General features: G+C 39.6%; 3 protein-coding genes and 1 long non-coding RNA gene across 4 annotated transcripts; 3 read left to right on the plus strand and 1 right to left on the minus strand.

The window, feature by feature from the left end:
• Positions 1–1,335: 1,335 nt before the first annotated feature.
• LOC139636655 (uncharacterized) lies at positions 1,336–6,097 on the plus strand. Its single transcript, XR_011694441.1, has 3 exons — positions 1,336–1,526; positions 5,112–5,190; positions 5,934–6,097. It is a non-coding gene; the product is annotated as an uncharacterized lncRNA (long non-coding RNA).
• Positions 6,098–6,726: 629 nt separating this feature from the next.
• On the plus strand, positions 6,727–10,997 carry fgf8b (fibroblast growth factor 8b). The gene is made up of 5 exons (XM_071504892.1): positions 6,727–7,400; positions 7,501–7,537; positions 8,055–8,235; positions 9,763–9,869; positions 10,144–10,997. Exons 1-5 carry the CDS (start codon positions 7,342–7,344, stop codon positions 10,438–10,440), a joined length of 681 nt encoding a protein of 226 aa, XP_071360993.1. The 5' UTR covers positions 6,727–7,341; the 3' UTR covers positions 10,441–10,997.
• A 1,105-nt stretch (positions 10,998–12,102) lies between these two features.
• On the minus strand, positions 12,103–15,170 carry dpcd (deleted in primary ciliary dyskinesia homolog (mouse)). The gene is made up of 6 exons (XM_071504891.1): positions 15,038–15,170; positions 14,371–14,451; positions 14,151–14,275; positions 13,853–13,986; positions 13,585–13,687; positions 12,103–13,147 (listed from the first exon to the last, which is right to left on the minus strand). Exons 1-6 carry the CDS (start codon positions 15,144–15,146, stop codon positions 13,043–13,045), a joined length of 657 nt encoding a protein of 218 aa, XP_071360992.1. The 5' UTR covers positions 15,147–15,170; the 3' UTR covers positions 12,103–13,042.
• Positions 15,171–15,267: 97 nt separating this feature from the next.
• Positions 15,268–20,935, plus strand: poll (polymerase (DNA directed), lambda). Its single transcript, XM_071504876.1, has 9 exons — positions 15,268–15,408; positions 16,258–16,401; positions 16,578–16,875; positions 17,075–17,192; positions 17,375–17,713; positions 17,912–18,085; positions 18,849–18,977; positions 19,636–19,804; positions 19,908–20,935. Exons 2-9 carry the CDS (start codon positions 16,287–16,289, stop codon positions 20,267–20,269), a joined length of 1,704 nt encoding a protein of 567 aa, XP_071360977.1. The 5' UTR covers positions 15,268–15,408; positions 16,258–16,286; the 3' UTR covers positions 20,270–20,935.
• Positions 20,936–20,981: the final 46 nt, after the last annotated feature.

Below are 20,981 nucleotides of genomic sequence, written 5' to 3' on the forward strand. Positions count from 1 at the left end.
CACACTCCCCAAATCATCACAGCATGACTGGGTTGCTCCAAACGACTGAAAGGTAGACAGACACCCCAGCCCCACCCCACCCTGATTACCTCACTTTAATGGAACAGTGTGGGACAATTACTGTCCCTCTCATGCTGTCTTTCCATCAGGCCAAATTCATTTCAAAGATGAGAGGAGATCAAAAATAAGAAAGAATTTGTGAGAACAACTTGAGGGGAAATTTTCAGTTCAGGGAAGAGATTTCATGGAGGTACCTTTAGGTACTTTATTGTGTCTTTACAGTGGACGATAGGCAACTTCCTCTTGTCTGCCCTGATTTGAATAAAAATAACCTTGGTATAGATGGCTAGAACAGCTAGAAATATGTGACAGATAAGTGACAAAATATTCAAATTCACTGAGTCAAGAGCATGTCTAAATAGTTCTTATGACTCCAGAATGTCTCCCCATTTAGAGAAAAAACTTAATAGTAACTTAATAATACTTTATAATAAGTCACCATCTATACACTGTAACTGATGGCTTAATTAATTATTGTTTTACAGATCAGTTATAATCCTTTAATGGATTGCCAGACTGTAAAAAAAAAAATATATATCTGGCTGATGAGTCATCAATAAAGTGAAGTCATTAATACAGTGTCAGTAGTTTCTCACTTTCTGATAAATGAATGAAGTGCAATAAATCATCAAGTATACTGTTATAAATGTTAATAAACATCAAGTATGCTGTTATAAATGTTAATAAACATCAAGTCTGATTTTATAAATGCTAGGTAACCAACCAGGCAAAGCAGATGACTGCCCCACAGCCCCATACCCTAAGGGGTCACAAAAGCCCCAGTTCACTGCGTGTCAGATGGTTTTACTAATCTGATTAAGTGTAAATTAGGTATGCACCAATAAAATACAGTAGCAACTGCAGTGGATCCATTCATAGCCCTATCTTGTCTTTGAGATGGGTACTGAGTTTTATTGTTTTATACACAAAACACAGTAAATCATACAGTGTAAGGAGTAAGTATTATTCCAGCATGGGAGTACTGGTTATACTAATAAGACTCTAGATCTAGGTGGGGGGGTCAGTGAGGACCCAACAGTCAGCCTGCCTGCATTGGGATCTCCTCATAGGTTAATCCAGTCATTTTAATGTGTTGTTTATAAATGGTAACAAGTATGCTGTTAAACATGTACAAGTTATAAAGAAAGGGTCAACTTTTGTCTCTAATGAAGGATTTTCTACAAAAAGCCAAGTCTCTAAGAGTAAATTTGAATAAGTTAACAAATACATTTTGGTTGAGCTCACATATAGACATTTTCCAGAAGGTCAGGGACCAAAGGCCCATAAAAAAGTGACTGATTGAAGGATGGTATCCATTTCCCCATCCGTTGTCACTGTCAGGCCATCCATTAGGACACTGGATGCCATTCATCCTCCATGTCATCCTGCAAACACACCAGGAACAAATTGTAACTTCCAGTGATGTTGTGATGTTGTGAGCCAGCGCACTCTCCAGCCGGTTCAAGGTAAGTTACTGGTGTGGTGATGTGTTCTTACAGGCACATTATGTGGTTCACGTTGTTGCAACAAAGCAGCAGTGCATAATTACAACAGGTGGCTGAGGAGTTTTTCTTCTAAAAAACCACTGAGGTTTGGGCGGTGAGCGACGCTGCTACCAGATGACACTGAGAATCGCAACATCCCTCATTTTCTTTCCACCCAAACACACTCATATGTACACACACACTGTCTCATATTATGTGCGTCTTCCTCTCTGGCTCTGTTTTTTCTCTTCCTCTATGGTGTCTGCCTTTCCATTGGCTCTGTCTTATGCAAGAGTGTGTATTTTTATGTCTCACATTAGCTAGGGGGAATAATACCTCTCACTGAATGGTAGTCTGCTCTGAGGCCTTTTCAGACATTCAGTCACTCCTCTTCTAAGAATAACCAATGTGCTTCTTTGCCAAAAAGTTCCTCTCGCCGATTTCTTTATTCACAGCGTCCTGTGATTGCTGTTTTTGTACCTCACTCTCTGATACTGAGGCTTTGTATTAGCAAACTGTGATCCAAATGAGAAAAGCAGCATTGGGAGACTAAGAGAAAAGGCAAAAGGAGTGGGGAACTGGGGCAAAACTTGGACCTGTGTCAACTTTTCTCAAACTCATTAGGAGGCCAGAGAAGCTGGTCACTAGAGAATCTCAGGAGTGGGGCAGCAGACAGTTAGGTATGTAAAAAACTAGAGTAAAAAATGATAGCTTTTGATCAGGTTTCAGAGGGAACCTTTCATGTACAGTCTGGAGAATTTTAGCCAAACCTGTCTGACAGGTCACCTTAACCTAATGTCATTTAAGTTTACCGAGATTGAATTGTTCCTAAATTGCAAGTGGCTGTTGTAGACTGAAGTTAGAGAGATGTATCGACATTCTGGCACTGAACCAAATGCTCTCTGAAGTTTTCTGAAGCAGTAAAGACTGTGAGGGAGATCCTGTGTATGAGGTGACCTAGCTAAGACCAAGATGTTGGGTGTAAAGGAACAGTTCAACATTTAAGGAAACACACTTAATTGCTTTCTTCCTGAGAGTGAGATGAGGACATTGACACCCCTTCCTGTCTGTTCTCTGAGCACAAAACTATAGTCAGCAGCCAATTAGCTTAGCTTAGCATAAAGACTGGAACAAGGGGAAACAGCTAGCCTGGCTCTGTGCTGATGTGTGAAATGTGCACACCAGTGCCTCTAATGCTCACTAACTGACATATTAGGCCTATATATTTCTTCTTTTTGTAAGTTTTGCTACATAGCATAATAACAGCTGTTTACTTAACAGTCCAGAAGAAACGTTATGCGTTCAGCATCAAACTTAATTCCTTTACTCACCAACAGCTGTCTCCAGCTGTGGAAAGCAAGGCCAATGTTAACTCTTGTCTCTATCACGTCTTTTTTTTCTACTTATGTTAGCACACTGACCAGCTAGCCCTGACTCATCTCGTCACTTTCCGATAGCGACTCACTGTAGCCTCTAATCTGAGGCGTCACAGTTGGGGCGTATTATAACCTGCAACCCTGATTTTGTGGTCGGTGGCGTTCTCCAGGCTCTGTGGGCGACAAGTGGGCTACAATTTTCTTTTATAATCACCACCAACACAGCAGGACAGTTGACACAACTTTATTCTGCACTGTTAGCATTACATGTGGATCCCCATAGACTGTCACATTAACACCTGTCCCCCTGTAAACAAGCAGGTGGGAACCAAACTGCTCGACACTAAAAGGGGTTGTAAATAAGCAACTTAAATGTTACACTTACAAAATATATTTGGTAAAACGAATAAAGTGCTGCAACTAATAATGAATTTATATAATAGACTCAATTAAGTTATATTGATTAATAATATAATAAACTCAAATAATATTGCTCCACTTATTATACAACACAACTTAATATATTAAACTTACAATTAAAATGACCCAAATGTGTACAATAATTAAGGTTAAACAGCCTCTTGTCTTGAAAACACAACAATGCCCGAGCCCTTTTAAAGTGACAATCACCACAATCCTCCTTAATCATGGCTCAAACTGAGACTTAAAAATTACATGTTGTGGTTTTACTGGGGGTTATGCTTGGGCCTATTTCTTGGCTGGGTGCAGTGATTTCCTGGAGTTGTGACATCCCCAGCCAATCAGCATAGACTTGCATTGAGTGGACAAATATTTTCCTTTTGAAAACATACGTCAGGTAAGATTCAATGAAGGTACCAGTGGATTTTCTATATCAGTACAAGGGGCACCTTTTCAACAAAATCAGTACTACTCATCTATCAGAAACAGCTCTTTATCCTTCACAATCTTCACATGATTGACTGCCACACAAGCAATATATAATAATTAATTATTAAAACACACACAGAAAACACAGATTGCATCGATCACAAATTAACAACCTGAGCCAAGTATTTAAAACAGATCACTTTTTTGCACATTTTGCCTAAAATAAAAAAAAAAGCTGATTATACTGTAAGATGTTTTTCAAATCATTGTTATTATCACAATGTTTTTTATTCAAGTTGTTTGAATGCTTCTCAAATGCATCCACTAGCTGACATCATCAACTGTCACTGAAAATGTGGGAAATACTGTAGACAGCTTTCCTAGCAAAGACACGTGACTTCTGGCATTGTCTGGTCTTGGCTGACCTGATCCAAGGCCATGACAAGAGAACACAAGGATGCAAGCTGGCAAGTATGTCAGGGAGAAAAAAAGCCATCTTGCATGAAATAGTGTCGTTCTTACCAAAACAAGAGACAGACACAAAATAAGAGGGACTGTCAACAGATGAAGATTTTACTGGTTTGGTTTGGATGATTTATTTGAACATTTATCTATTTTGAATCAAACAGAAATATAAGTTTGCAGTCTGGTACCAATTTATACATTCGTGGCCTCTAAAAGGTAGACGACAAAAATAAATATTGATGATTTCCATCAAATCCTTGTACCGATAACTAACACTAATCAGCAGTATCACAGAACTTCATTCATTCTGTTTTAATCTGACATGAGCCATAGTTTTCTATGCAACTTCAGAGAATAAGAATAAAAGTTTCGACTCTAGAATAATGTGTGTCTTAAATTACCAAACCTAAAAGAGAGTCATGTAGACTATTACAGTGGGTTTCGAATAACAGAGAATAACCATGTGGTGGAATCCAGGTTTCCTCTGTTTCTTAATCAAATTTATTTTAAATGACTCATGAGTGGACTAATTTGTGGGTTCAGACAGTTAAACTGGCACTTTTGATGAGTCATTGTGTGGTCTTCATAAAAATTAAAAATAAAAACGCACACACACTTAGCAGCTTTAATTATCATGCATGTGGATTTCATATCAGGATGTGCGATCGTTGCTTCATAGGGGTCAAAATATGAAAAAACAAAGTTCTGAATTGTTCCAGGTGGCAAAATCACTTGTTGCTGTGTCCCACTGGAACTAATAAGTCAGGTCCATTTTCACCCCTTAAATCCCCTGCACTGGCTAAAATGACTGATTTACAGCTAAGACATTGACCAAACTCACATAATTATATGTATATTATATTTTACTCTTTTACAGCTGTTCTGTGTGAAGGGTGCAAAAGTTTCCCATACTGTTCACACAGAGAACGTGGGCCTGCGTTTATGAAGCCTCACAGGTAAGAGTTAAAGTCGGTTTTGGCTCATTAGGACGGTAATCAGATTTGAGGTTTGGAGTCAGTAAACCTATACCATAGATTAACACTTCTAGTCTGATTTAAAGCCTGAATATCCAGGCACTGATGTCACCTAAAATCAGTCTCAGTCATGGCGTCATGAGAACTCAGATATACAGAAGAGATTTAGAAGGCAGTCCCTGATGTTTTTACACCATTGCGAGTGCTCAGGTTTAGCCTGTTCAGTCACCGTTGTTTCTCAAGTTGTGTATGAAACTCTTTACGTTTATTTCATCTGTACATGCAGGGACAGTGAAAGTAGGGGAGAGCTGGGTTAAATGTAAGATTTGTTTCATGTTTGCACCTATATCTCCTCACTCATTTAAGATACTTAAATTGAATTGAACTTCAAAATGTGGTGCAAACATCTGACATGCCTCTGTTATGTAACCAACAGAAAGAAACTTAAACACAAGTAAAGTAATATGTTACATCTTCTGGTGACACATGCATCGAGTTATACAACCATTACTACACAAACTTATCTCATTAGCTGTGAGGGTCCAAATATTAGGGTGAGGGTTATTTGGAGAAAAAAAGCTGCTTCAACTACTAGCTACTTCATTTTTATTCACAGTCATTGTCTTCACATGTTGGACACAAGCAGCCACTGATCAAGTTTAGAGATTTTTCATGACAGGCAGTGTTCAAGGTGTACCTCAACCATTCCCTTTCTTCCCTATCAGATGAATGTGCAACAGTCACGTCCCCCTGAAGGAAACCCTGCCGCTTTGTTGTCACAAAGAATAATTACAATATAATTCCATGATGTAGTGTATGAAACCCTGCTGTGAAAGTAGCACACCAGGCCCAGGACACACTTTTCGAAAATCAAACCAGGATTGTGAAAAGTTATGGAAGAGTGATTGTGAGCGAGAGAGCATTTGTATCCAAGGCAAAGGTCTTAGATGTTATGTGAAAACCATTTTGTGTCATGTGTTCACATGGAATACATATTACTTACATATGTAGGATGAAAAAGTACATCAAGGTCTGTCCTGAGGGACCACCAACCAACCTCTAACCTGCAGCCAGGGAATAAGTTAATGTAACTGTAGATTTTCTTAAGTACATGCCAGGGAATTTTTCCATGTGGATGCCTGTGCTTATAGAAAAACAAGTGCACTGTGATTTTACATGTATGAAGATACTGTAATATAATGACATGTGCTGAATGACATTAATGTTTATGATTGTGAATAAATGCTTAGTAGGTTGATATCAGATTTTTTGGGGGCTCTAACCTGATTATTAACCGATAAATAAGCCCCCTCGTCATCATGGGGCTATTTTCGTGGGTTTGTCAATTATGTACATTTAAATGATGAATGTTGTGTTTATGGATTTGCAAGCAAATAGTTGCAAAGCAATAGGCAAAGTGTTTTAACAAGTATTCAGTTTCAAATTGGCTCCAGCCTGAACGCTCCGCCTGCTCTCGCCGAGGATATTGACTTTCCCGCAAGTTAAAGTATTTAAATGTGGAGGGAGACAGATGCTGTATGCGGACCGGAGGCGACCACAAGAAATACACGTGTGGGAGGAAGGTTGATGGAGCTTTACTGTCTGCACATCTTATAGAGAGATAGCCGGGGCGTCATTGCTTTAACTGCACAGACAACAAATAAATCCGTGCTGTCACTCGTGGAATTCATTCATTTTTTTTTTTTTTTAATCACTTATCTTTAGGGAATCACCGGCGCGCATCTTGCGTAAAGATCAGCGTCGAAATCTAAATCAGCGCAACTGCTGTGTCACAGACAGTCAGAGAGGATTTATTTCGACTTGAAATGTCAATCGAGACTTTCGTTGCTGAGTGAGTGATTGACGCGAAGAGGATTTGGTGGAGGTGGTTTGGTGACAGCGACACTTTCTCCGGACTTTCAGCTTGGATTGGCACCGCAGCGCCTTTCTCGGGTATCAGTAGAGTGGAGAGTGGATCCTTTACCCGCATGGGACCCTGACAGCTTCGGATCTCTTAATTGTCCCGGCTATCACCTTCTATGTGTAACAAGAGGGGCATAAAACTGGGCTGAAATCCCCACCAGGAGGAACTTTATTTCCAAGAGCTTCCAGCACCGAATCAGTGGAGTATTCATGAAGCAATATTTGAACTATTACAAGATGAGGCTGAGAACATCGAGGTTAGGTTATCTGTAAGTACAGAGGTGTCAGGGTATTTTAATTGCTTGTGTAACTCGCTGAATTCCAGCAACAGGTTAGAGATATTCATTTTTTCCCCCTTTTTCCCTTCAGGTTACTTCAGTTCACGGCGCTTTGCTTTTACGCACAGGTAACTCACATTTTCACTTCAATAAAAATCACTAATGTTGCGTAAAGTTCTATAACTAACTAAGTAAAAGTTAACAGGTATTCAGGCGCCGTGCTTAGCAGCTCGTAGTCCACCGTCTCTACATCTGCAATGGGCTGCAATAACAATGAAAACATTTTATTATGAGTGCTATGGCAATTGGCAACAATTCAAACATCTTGAAAAGAGGTAAGCTCCAGCCTAAAAAGTAATTGTTAAAACACATGTGGATGGAGAAATGCTGAAATGAGAAAAAAGAAGTCAAGAAGGGGCGAAAGATCATTGATGGTAAAAGAAAAAAAGCAGGATGAATTATTTAAATATGATGAATGACATAATGAAGTGTGGGACAGCGGGGCAGGGCCCTGGCTGTTTGACTGGCAAGTTTCATAGTTTGACATTAATATTTTCAGGCTTTCCTGAGTTGCAAAGTAAAATTCTGCGACATTAAAAAGTAATTTCACATTTCATGACATGTGTTTCCCATATTGTCCGACAGAACTCTGTGCAGACTCCTCCTAATTTCAAGCACCATGTCACCGAGCAGAGCCGGCTGTCGGACCGGATGAGCCGCCGGTTGACCCGGACCTACCAGCTGTACAGCCGCACCAGCGGGAAACACGTCCAGGTTCTGGCCAACAAGAGGGTCAATGCCAACGGAGACGACGGAGCGGTACACGGTAAGAGGAACAAAAAATGAGCGAAGGATGAAGCCAACAGATGGGAATGTATGTTCAATTTACAATAAACATAATTACGCGTCAACTAAACCACTATAGGAAGCGGCAGCAGGTGAAATATGCAACATATCGCGAGAGTAAGTCATGCAATTAACTTAAGAACATTTTGCCAAATAGCCTTGCTTAACGTTCCCTGAGCTGGCGTATATAATTACATATGGGTTTAAATAGAGCAATATAGCTGAATAAAGGTCCACATATGTTAATCCATTCAGGGAAATCATTTTTTATTATCTCTGAAACGGTGAAGCAAGTTTACTTCTTAAAGTCCGTGTGCTGTGGCCAGATCCATCAAAAAAGTGATGACAGCTAAAGGCCATCGTTTCTTACATTTCAGTGCCTTTAAACCTCAGGAAAACAGTAAAATACGAAACATGTTCACCTTACAAACACGGGAATAGTTTAAATTCAATGGTGCGCGGTGCAGTGTTGAAAAGCAGCATAAATTATGTCGTTTTTGGCAACCTGGAGGAAAATAGTTTGAGCCAGTAGAAACAGTAGTAGATATTGTAAACAAAGTTAGTGGCATCAGTGTTACCATCATTTATTGCCTTATGAAGGTAATTTATTCCTTTAATGTGTTGGTGGTCTATAAAGTCCTTGACACCTGTTATGATGGACTTCAGCAGAGACTTTTTTTTTTCTTTACTTCTAGCAGGGAAAAAAAAACTGTCTTAAACTTAAAGGCAGCAAAATTCCTGTCACCAAAGGATTTTGGTGTGTCTAGCCATCTTTCCACCACAGCCACCACCATCCATCCACTTCTCTATGCCTGCTGCCTGCTTTTTGGAGGCTGATTTTATGAGGAATTTTCATTGCTTTACAACTCAATGTATGACTCAATTTATAAGGAGGGGTGAAGTCAGCATCTTCACTTTATACCTTTTCCTCTCCTTGCCTCTCCTGTGTGCTCTTTTGTCTTTTAAATTTCTCTGCTTACACCCACATTCACACACACACACACACTCTCAGTCAGTCATGCACACACTGGCTGCACATCTTAAGTGGGTGTCACTCTTGTAACCGGCCCAAATCTGACCGCTGCTCTGTGCTTGTGGCTGTGTCCCTGACCGCAGTATTCTCACTCTCCTTTATCCCCAGTCTGAACTGCATCACAGCACAGCATTTACAGACATTCAACAACAATCACTCCGCGTGAAATCACTATCATTTGATGCTATTTTGGAAGGCTTGCGTGCTTTGTTGAAGGTGGCTGCCCGGGTCATTAAATTTATTTGTTATCTTCATGATTCTGGTTCCCTGGTCATGATCTCCTCAAAGTGATTTAATGCCATTTAATGATGACATGATGTAACTCCAGTTTATTACAGTCTTGGCTGCACATAAGGAATACTTTCAGAGGAAAGAAGCTCATTTGTCTAACACACTGTAACATAATAATCTGCATGTCTGCACCATGTCAGAACTGTGTTATCTCATTATTTGTGATTTGTTTTGTCTGCGCAGCTAAACTGGAGGTGGAGACGGACTCTTTTGGAAGTCGCGTTCGTATTAGAGGGGTGAAGACAGGATACTACATATGCATGAACAAGAGGGGGAAGCTGATCGGCAAGGTAATCTGGAATTCATAGTTTTGTGGCTGAATAAGACTATAGCAACATCTTGAAGTTTGTCTGTTTCTTGGAAATGTTCTTCCAGATTTGCAGCTTATGGTGACACATTGTTGAGACACATTTGAAGCCAGAACAAATTAGATTTTTAGATTTGTCTGAGCGGGCCTCCCAAGGTTTCAAACGGTATTTGATTATCTGGAAATAGAGACAATGTTTCTGCTTCCTGGAAATTGTCCAAAGTATGTCAGCGTCTCCCCCCTTTTTTCCATTGCAGCGGAAAGGACGAGGCAAAGACTGCATCTTCACTGAGATTGTTCTGGAAAACAACTACACGGCACTCCAGAACGCCAAGTACGAGGGCTGGTATATGGCTTTCACACGCAAGGGCCGTCCGAGGAAGGCCTCTAAGACCAAGCAGCATCAGAGGGAGGCCCACTTCATGAAGCGTCTACCCAGGGGGCACTTGCTGAGTGAGAGGAGACCGTTTGATGTTCTTCCTCTCCCTGTCCCCGTGCAGCCTTTCAGCAAGCGGACTAAACATTCCCATCACCAGCGCTCAGGGGGCCGCTGAGGACGGAAACCACTGAGGGAGAACTGTGGATGAACCAGCAGAGAAGAACCACTACAAGGGAAAACAAGTGCTCCCAGCGAAATCAACTTTTACAGTCAAGTTTCCATACACCTTTTGCCTCATTTTGTGGACTTATTATGTAATTCTTTGTACTGGATTGTATGTAAACATTGACTATCTAATCTGCTAGTTATTTCCAATTCAGACAGACTTTAGGAAAGATTTTTTTTTTCTCTTATTAAATCAGGGGGCAATTTAAGGACAGAAGAACTCAACTACAGTGACTTTGGTTAGGGGTTAGCCAGCTCAGCAACAAAGAATGTTTAAAAGAGAAATTGAGTACAATGAAGCTAGACACGGCAGCTATCTGTGGATTTTCTTGTGGTTACAGCATCTCAGTTGACACGCTATCTTGCCTTTAGGAGGCCGTTTGGGAGAATTTTAACCTGTTTTTTCTACATATATGAATATATTTTTACTGTAAAAATGTAAATTACGTGAAATGATGGAAATATTTATTGTAGAGTGTATATTAAAACCACTAAAGAATCAGTTCACATGCTGCGTGGCTTTTGTCTTGTGTAGTTGTTTTGGGATAGAAAGCAAGTACAATGTTGGTTGCCCTCAAAAAACAGTTGTTTTTTTTTCCCCCCTTCTTCTTCCTCAAGCTGGAGACCCAGATAACTGAGGGGCAATATCTGTGACAGGCTACTGAATTCAATGTGCTCAGCAAGTGAGACTTGGGCCTGAATGGCCCGAGCTATGCATTAAAAGCGATGAGGTCAGCCCACCATTTTGGCCCAAACAAAGGTTACCACCATGTAGTTGCATTTCTCACGATCGCACACCGTAACTCTCTGATCAAATGGGCCCTTTGTGAAACCTCATATAAAAGGGCATGTTATACAATAGTGGGTTCGAATAATAACACGAGGAGGGGTCAGTTATCAAAAAGAAGCCAGTCACACAGGGAGGGGTAAGAGGGATGGGGGGCTGGGGGGTGTAGCGAGGGAGTTGAGGGGTTGCAGAAAAAGCATCAGGGCCTGTGTGGCAAAATGTGGCATCGGCTGAAAGAGTGGGAATGGCTGGGAAGAGGCATTCGGGAATGAAAGGGAGGCAGAAAAGAAACCCTCTTCCCAGAGGCAGTTGAGCATGACCATCAGAGGCCAAACGACAGGGGAGGAAGAAGACCCGGCTGCTCTCACAATGCATGAGCTAGATGTCCAATTTGTTAGTTGGTGTTTGCTGCCACAGGAATTTGTTTTGACAGCAGCTCAATCTCTAAAGATGGTAAAGCATTAAGGAAAATTAGCAAAATTAAGACCTCATATAAACTCTTGGTGTTTAAATGCATCTGCAGATACTTCCTGCATGTTATATTCATTTAGAATCTACACAGCACGTCTTAAAAAACAAAATAAACAAAAACTGCCTAATCAAGTATGTGTGAATGCATTTTTGTCATGTCGAAGTTCCATCAAGTCCCTTTCATGAATTTGCAAAACAACAGGACAGACTGCTTTTAAAATGTTTTCTTGTATTCCTGTTCTTTCCATCTGGAAGAAGACAAAGCACAATAGTGAGCAAGACCTGTGGTTTTGTCTCTGCTTTTTGCACTTGCTCTCTGGGTTTGGACAAGTGGTAAAAAAATGCAAGGAATCACAAGGTTGAAACAATCTATATTTAAATGCCATTGTCTCTTTTAAACAGCACCGTTCTTTTTTTATCCACTGTCTAAGTATTTCTGATGGGACTTTTTCTTTTTTTAATTGAACTTTGTGAAAAAGTAGACAAATGTCACATTTTGAAGCAAGGTTCTATACAATTATTTTTTGTACATGTCATATATACACACACAATTCCATATGCCAAAGATGTGAAATATCAACTCTGTCTTCATCCCTCCTTGACAAGAATATCAAATCAATTTGAAACAAACCTCTGGAACAGTTGCTCCTATTTCTAACTTGTGTCTATTGAGTTTTAGCCGGAGACCACAGAGTCAGAGTGACCCTCTGTTGTAATGGGAAACGGTAACACTAGTTTCAGTAATGGCTTTCAGGGTGGCCCACTACATGCAAAGAACATAAGGGTATTCAGTTAACACAAATGGGACGTGCTCATAACAGTGACCCCGGAACGAACAGGGATGAGGCATTGTATGTTTTGAGTGTTTTACAAGGACATCAATGAAAGGAGGGTGGTAGGTTATGTGACCCCATCAACAGGCTCCCTAGTAGGTTTGGTAACAAGGAGCAAAAAATAGATACTGTTGTAATATATTTTAAAATTTCCATACAAATATTTATGTAAGTTGTGAAATTATGAAAAATTATTTTTGTAAACACTCCAGATATATTTTACTGAATATGTCTGTATCAAATATAAATAGCGGACCAATTTCAACTCTAACAACTCCAATAAATGGACCCCAATTAGTAAACATAATGAGAAGCATTAAGCCATGGAGAAGGCACTGAGAAAAGGTGTCTCGGAATGAAGGAATTCAGATAAACGAGGGCTCACGTGACTAGAAAATGGCGCTGTGAGGTTCTGCTTTAAATGCAACGCAGAATTATTCTCTCGCTCCCACAGTCACAATTCACTGAGTTTTGCAGTCGGCATCGCGTCCAGCAGTGTCCTTCACTTTCTTCAGCTCCTTCAGTAGCTCCTGCTCAAGAGTTAAGATCTCTTTGGGTTTTTTGTACTGGACAAGAGAGAACAAAAATAATTACTTAAACATTCTCCTTGACTCCTTCCTGTAAATCCTTCACTGTAGTCATATTGAAAGACAATACTGAATACAAAGCAAATGAAACAAAAACAGCAAAAATTGTAATGTTAAAAAACTTGACAGGTGCACAGAGAAAAAAAAAATACTAAAAATAAAATACTTGAACAAAGTTACACTTTTGTGGACTATCATGGTTTAAACAAATAAAAGGTATCTTATGCAAGTGAGGATAATAGTTTCTAGGAAATTTTCTTTGGATTTGTAATTTTTCAGACACTGTGCAGAACCCCCATCCAACATTTTAGGTAAGGACACAAGAATCTATCTTTAATGCTTGCACCTTTATATTTAAAGTATATGATTTCGTAACAAAAACATTTGTTTATTTTTCATTGTAGTATAGGACTTACGCTGACAATCAAAGTGTTGTTGGCGTGAGTAAAGCTGAGGGCAGAGCAGTCAAATGGCAGCTGATTCCGATCAAGATCAGGAATATTGAACTTCTTATAATACCTGGGAAGACATGGAGAAGATGTCTTAGGCTTGTCATGCAACTGTAGACAAAAGTATTGTGCACAGTGCCATCTATAGGGAGGAAATAAGCATTACATGCAACAAGTGTATAGCACAGGAAAGACAAACTGGCCAGGGAAAATCACTGATCTCATGCATATATACTTTTTGTTTGAGGTTTTTATGATGATGCATCTCTCAGATGGCTCCACAGAAACACTGAAGACATCTTTTGGATAGGGAAGGTTGCGGATTCTCCACTGGAAGCTGCTTTTTGTGTCTTTACGCATGAATACAGGCTGTGGAAACAAAAAAAAAAATCTGTTTTTAACACATGACTGCATTTGTTTTCTCTCAAAGGAATCAAAGTGAACTCAAACACACCAAGGTTCACATGAGAATATGCTGTGGTTCAAGTGTAATTCTAGATTCAAAATCAGAGAAAACAGAGAATAAAACTCACATTGGAGCAGTTCTCCTTGATCACATCGGAGTCCAAAGATGCGACAGGGGTTGTGAGTGACTCCCCGACCTCTACCTGCCATTGGCCCTGAGCTCCAAGTGTGCTTTTATGACGCCACTTTCGTACTGTAATGTACCAAATGTTTCGTAAGACACAGAAACTCATTCCATGCATTGAATAATATTTATATATTAGTTGTCCCATGCAGCTTGTTGCTTACCAATGAGCTCATCTGTTTTCAAGTCATATTCTTCTGCCATTTCTTTTCCATCTGTGAAGAGGTAGTGAATCTTCCTTTTTCCTGGAGGTGGAATTCAGAAATATATTTGCACACAAATGAGAGAAAAAATACTGGAATACTGGAATATTTGTCTAGTTTAGAGCAAGCTAAATAGTTTCAGTACTAACCCAGCCTGACGTCTAATCATTCTCTGGATAGTAAGGAATGTACATATCTAGTTCTTTATTTCTTTAATACTGCAACATACAATATTCAATGAAATATTGGTAAAATCAAAGCATCTGTAATTGGTGTAAACTCAAACGAGCATGGACAGATAAATGATAGTATTTCGAGGATTAGCATCAAGAAGCAAGTGAGCAGAGATGCTAAAGTTAGACCCATAGGTTAGACCAGGCTCGTCGATCAGAGATCTCACAATCGGCAAGATGCTCTGTATCACATTGTACCTCTTTTTTTTTTTAGTACACAACTTTTTAAGACATTGTGCTAAATGAGAACTCACCACCTGCTTGTTGCCTGGTAACATTCATGTTAGCTAACATTAGCTAACAGTCTGAAATAACTAGCTGTTAGGTAAAATAATACTGTTTCTCGCAAGTAGCCTAGTTTGTTTCGATCATAAAAGTGTCTTCGTTGTACTCACCGTCGTGTATCAAAGCTGTTTTCCTCGATGATTTTAAGATATCACTCCAGCTCTGCACAGCCATGGCGCTACAGACGTTTCTGCTGCATGGGACCACTTCCGTAACCATAGCAACTGAACTCAAAACGCTGCCTCATTAAGAGGATGTATATTTCAATGTTTGTAGATATATATGCAAATATAATTAACCGCTTTACTTTTCTAAAACGTATCACATACATGATGTCATACGTAGACACTGTAATTGTTATTTCGTTAGTTAGCTACAACTGAACAAAACTAAGACAACCAATTGACCCGGAAGTGGAATGGTTGAATTAAAGTTGTCCGTCTGTCGTGGTTTCTCTGCGCATGGTTCCATCTGAACAGGGGTAAGACTCAAAACATTACAGTTTAATAAGTTTTATGCCGAAAGTGCACAATTATACTCGAATATGTTGTAATGAGTTAAAACACAGTGTATATATTAAGTGAAAAGAGTAATTGAAACAGTCAAAATACCGACTCTTTGCTGTTTCCAGCCTTCGCGTTAGCATAAGCTAAAGGTAGCTAGCTAAGACTAGATAAGAACACAGATGTTTTATGAAGCAGAATCAAGTGCTCGGTCACAGAGTAGAAGCCGAAACAGCTCTCTGCTATTCCAATGTCAAAATGGCCAGGAAAAGCTGTAACTGTACAACAAATATACTTTACTGTTCTGTACTAACTGTAAACAAACCATTCAGTATGACAGACATCAGGCAGCTTGCTCAGTCGTGGCATGTCAAATACTGCAGGAGAGTTTTGAGGTTTTGTATTTTACTTGAGTATTCCACCTTTATGCCGCATTACTCCCACTCCATATACTTCAGAGAAATATTGTACTTTCTACTGCACAACGTCGATGTGAAAGCTAGTCACTATGCGGATGAATGCCTTACTAAAAATAAATGATTGTGTTCTCAATGTGTTGTAAACGATTTGTAGTAATGATAATTCAATGCTGTAATCTTGATTATAACATCTCATATTGATAATAACACAGTCACAGGGAGAACTCTGTCTGCATGATGTGTACTTTTACTTTTGATATTTAATGATAATACGTCCATACTTTCCCCCTAAATAGCATTTCAAATGTAGAGTATATTTACAACACAATATTGCTTCTGTCAAATTGTAACTTTCAGAATGAAAAGGAAGTATAAAAGGAAACTTTATAATTATGCTTTGTGCCACAGGCCGCCGGTGCCCCCCTTTAACAGACAAGATGGAACCTCGTCATGGGATCATGAAAGCTTTCCCTAAAGTTAAAAGGGCCAGAGTACTGCAGGGAAAGGAAGCACCCCCACTAAAGAAGAAACCTGATGAATGTGATGTCACAGGTTGTTATTGCATGTTCATGTTTGTGAGAATGAGTAGAAAAAAATTACATGGGTGTTTGAAGAAAACAGATAAAGATGTACTTGCAGACATAGATAAATACTGTTAACACCAAAATAGAAGCCAGGCAATGAAAACACATTTGCTCACAGTCTTCTGTTCCTCTCCTCTGCCTCAGGAAACAGTTTTAATGGTGTCACAGTGTACATCCTGCCTGCTGGAATAGGAAATGCCAGATGCCAGATCTTTCAAAGACAAATTCAGCAGAATGGAGGACAGACGGAGAGTTCACTGTGTCCCAGTGTCACTCATGTTGTTGTTGATGACAACATGGTTAGTGACAGGGCTCTGCGCCTACTGAAAGTGGATTGTATGCCCTCTGGAGTCCAACTGGTGAAATGCACGTGGTTGAGTTTGTGCATCAGTGAGAAACAACTGCTCGACGTAACCAGCTACAGCCTTCTTTTACCAAAGAGGTTAATGAGCTACTGATTATTTTGTGGAAAAGAGTGCTTATGTCTGAAAGCCTCTCTTAATTTTATCTATGTCATGATGCTTTTAGTCTATGACATAGACTTGTACTTTTCGATACACTGCACACAGACAGTGGCTATATATAAGAAGACTTGGTGACTCATCAATCCTGATGCAACTTTTCATTTTCTGTCCACTTAGGCACCCTGAAACACAACATGAAAATATTAAAGAAGAGCTTGCGGATGTCAAGCCTGCGGCAGAAACGATGGTAGAGCCAGTGTCTCATCAAACTAAGAAAGGAGAGACCATAGACATGGTAGGTTGCCAGGTCACGTGAAGAAAACACAAATTTAATTTGTCATTTATCAGGTTTACTGGTGTTTCAATCAGTAATCAATTGGTGCAAATGGGAACAAACCTAACAAATGAACACATAAACACAACAAGTCTGTGTGCATTGGATCGTTATTATAGTTTTATTTTTAATCCTACTCTTAGACAGTAACAGATACCAAAGAGGAACTGCGAGGAGAAGAAGGTGGTGTTTCTCAGAGTGACCTGGAAGCGCTCATCACTGGCCAGCACCCCAAAGAGGAGACTCCTAGCTCCAGCCTCACCCCCGATCCAGACTCTGCTGCTCAGAAGGCAGTCTTAGGGAAGTGGGTCTGTGCCCACTCCTCTCAGTCCAAAAGTAATAACTTCAACAAGCACATCACAGACAAACTAGAAGTGCTGGCCAAGGCCTACACACACCAGGGGGACAAGTGGAGGGCGCTGGGCTACTCCAAGGCTGTCAACGCACTGAAGAGTTACCACAAGCCTATTACATCATATCAGGTTAGGCAGTGCAGATGCTTTTAATATTATGTTGTTGGTACTGTCAGTAGTTTGTATAGTTTTTGGATATACTGTAGCAAATACTCTCTGTCTTTTTGTTGGATGACAGTGAAGTGCTCAGATTATTTTAGTGTACACTACTGGAATTATGTTGGTTATATTTTTTTTCAACAAAAAACGTTTTTCCATTTGTTTCAGGAGGCTTGTCAGATTCCAGGAATCGGAAAACGAATGGCTGATAAAATTGATGAGATCATGGAGAGTGGTCATCTCCGGAAGCTAGATCACATCGGGGAGGCTGTGCCAATACTTGAGCTCTTCACTAACATTTGGGGTGCAGGAACTAAAACTGCACAACTGTGGTATCAACAGGTTAGGCATACATACATACACATGCTCATAGAGATATATAATATAGTTTAGCATGTTAATTTAATGTGAGATGCCTTCTTTGCCTTTATGGTAGAAAATCTCTGAATCTTAAAGTTTCTGCCTTCCCTCTTTTAGCTACACACTTAACAAGACTGTTCTCAAAGAGTTTTCACATCAAATCGCCACTCACAGCACAGTGACATAATATCTAGAAGCCAAGAGTAGCTGTTACAATGCAACAGCTATTCTTGATGACTCTCGTCTGCAGGGCAGATACAGTATAGTGCTGATATCAGCTTAATGACTATCAACTGATATTTGCATACATGTCATCTGATTAAGTAAAAGAAATTTCCATGCAGAAATGCCAGACATGTAATTAAGAAACAATGCCTATATGACAAAATTTGCATACCAGACAGCACTGACAAGTTTATTTTGAACCGCAAAATGTGCTGCTCAGTAATTATCTTGTCACAGCTCTTTAAAATCTAAATTGGAGAAAATTTTATCTTAAGCGTTTGTTTATATCATGTGGGGAAAAATATATATATTTTTATATGGTTTTAATCAGATTTTCTGAATTCTCAAATAGTTGCAATGTCTTCATTTGAGGCTTCTGTAAAACAATGCCTTATCAGTGAAATAATTTAAAAAAAGAAATGGAAAGACGTAGAGAAATTGGAAAGAGAATGCAGATTGGAAAGTGTCATTTTCATGTTATTTATGGTTTTTAAAATAATAATAATATATAATTTATCAGGGATTTCGCACTTTGGAGGACATCCGCACAAAAGCCCACCTGAGCAACATTCAGAAAATAGGACTCAAGCACTACGATGACTTTCTAGACCGTATGCCCAGAGAAGAAGCAGCAGCCATAGAGAGAGTGGTAATGCATCTTCATCTGTCGCAATATCTACATGTAACATTTTGTGATGATGATTGAAATATGTTTGCTACTTTAAACACTTCAGTGTTTAGTCATGTATATAGTCATGTATCTCTAAAAAGATCCCTCTTTAACCCTCAGAAATTTGGAAGCAGAAGGCTTAAAGTAGGAAAAAGTTTGTGTCAGCTTTCCTTGACTGCTTGATAATGGGAAAACCAGACTGTATTCTCACAAAGTGGAGCATCCCTGAGGGGAAAACTAACTCTTAAACTTGCTGCATCTTAAGTTAGCCAGATACCTGTTCGCTCCAGAGCGTTGCATACAACGCTAGTTGTTTTCAGATAGTATTACTTGGCTTTTCTTTTTCCTTCAAAGCTGCCAGATAGAAAGTGCACAGGAGACAGATGACTAAAGCATGTGTACTCCCTCAGGCTTGTCAAAATAAAATGTGATGCTTTAGTGACCCTACCTCCCAGTATTTGGCAGGGAACAGGTAAAACCTTACTTATTCACCAGTGGAAGTGATACAGAAAGAAAGAGAGAACATACAAATTAAACACTGTTGTTGAGAGTCCAAAGATTTAAAAAAAAAAACCTCCATCACTTTAGGATAGATTACAGCTTCTGTTTTGTGTCTTTTTTTTGGCGGCATGTGCAGGTGAGGGATGCCACCCATGCTATAGACCCAGGCCTGGTGGCGATGGCATGTGGTTCCTTCCGTCGGGGAAAAGCCACGTGTGGAGATGTTGATGTACTTATATCTCACCCTGACGGCAAGTCTCACAAGGGCGTTTTCAGCAAAGTGTTAGAGAGCCTCCGAGACAGTGGTAAGTTCCATCTTTTCGAGGTGAAAGGGATTTTCTCATGTCTTACTTGTAGGTTTGTTTTCCTTCAGAGAAACTGGGAAAAAAACAACATTATTTTCCTCAGGGTTTTTAACAGATGACCTGGTGAGCCATGAAGAAAATGGAGAACAGAAGAAGTACCTGGGCGTATGCTGTCTGCCAGGACCCGGCCACCGCCATCGCAGGCTGGACATCATTGTAGTGCCCTACAATGAGTTTGCCTGTGCTCTCATGTATTTCACTGGGTCGGCTCACTTTAACCGCTCAATGAGAGCCCTGGCAAAGACAAAAAACATGAGTTTATCAGAGCACTCGCTGAACCAAGCTGTGGTGCGTCAGGGAAACTTGAAGGTATATGGCGGGACTCCACTTCCTACACCGAGAGAGGAGGATGTTTTTAGTCTTTTAGGCATACCATACAGGAAGCCCCATGAAAGGGATTGGTGAAGATTTTGCTATGTCTGGTTTTATGGAAAAATCCTGATTATGAATGATAATGAGAAACAGCAATTATGTTCAAATAACTAATTTTAAGGATGTTTTAATTTATCACTGATTACATAAGAGCCTGTTTGACTTGAATGCTAATTTTATTATACAGATAAAATGGTTGGGTTAACTCAAATCTCAAAAACAGCATATCTCCTTACTTAAGCCTAGCTGTATCTGTTCCTCCAGTTTGTTTAAGTTGTACATTCTGATATAATGTCCACCTCTGAAACATCTCCTGTGAGCCCAATGTAAAACAATTAATGGAGTTTTGTTGTAGTTTCCAGAGCCTTTGATTTTAATTTTGTATGGCTGGCTTCTGGATTAAGATGAGTAATAAGGAACATTGTAAAAACATATGTTACAAATGTCCATTTGTAAAACTTTAAATGGTGAAATTCCATCAATATCAGTTAAACAAACAAAGATTTCAAAGGTGGATATCTCAAGATCAGCAGGTAAATCTAAAGCTATCTGCAGGGCTAGATACCACTAGAGGAAAGTGGAAAAATATGTGATTTTGCAAGTTGAGTGAACTCACCCAGACACTTTAATATAAGAAGTGCTTGATATAGTGTATTTTATGACAGACAAGTAATGATAATAAAACACACTGAAAGGTAATAGCAGAGTTTTTCCTGTGTAATTTTTCAGAGCTGGACATCAGTTT

This window comes from Trachinotus anak, unplaced genomic scaffold (assembly GCF_046630095.1).
Source record: "Trachinotus anak isolate AG129_WGS33_773 ecotype Australia unplaced genomic scaffold, CSIRO_AGI_Tana_v1 ptg000019l, whole genome shotgun sequence".
In the NCBI taxonomy this organism is placed as follows: Eukaryota; Metazoa; Chordata; class Actinopteri; order Carangiformes; family Carangidae; genus Trachinotus; species Trachinotus anak.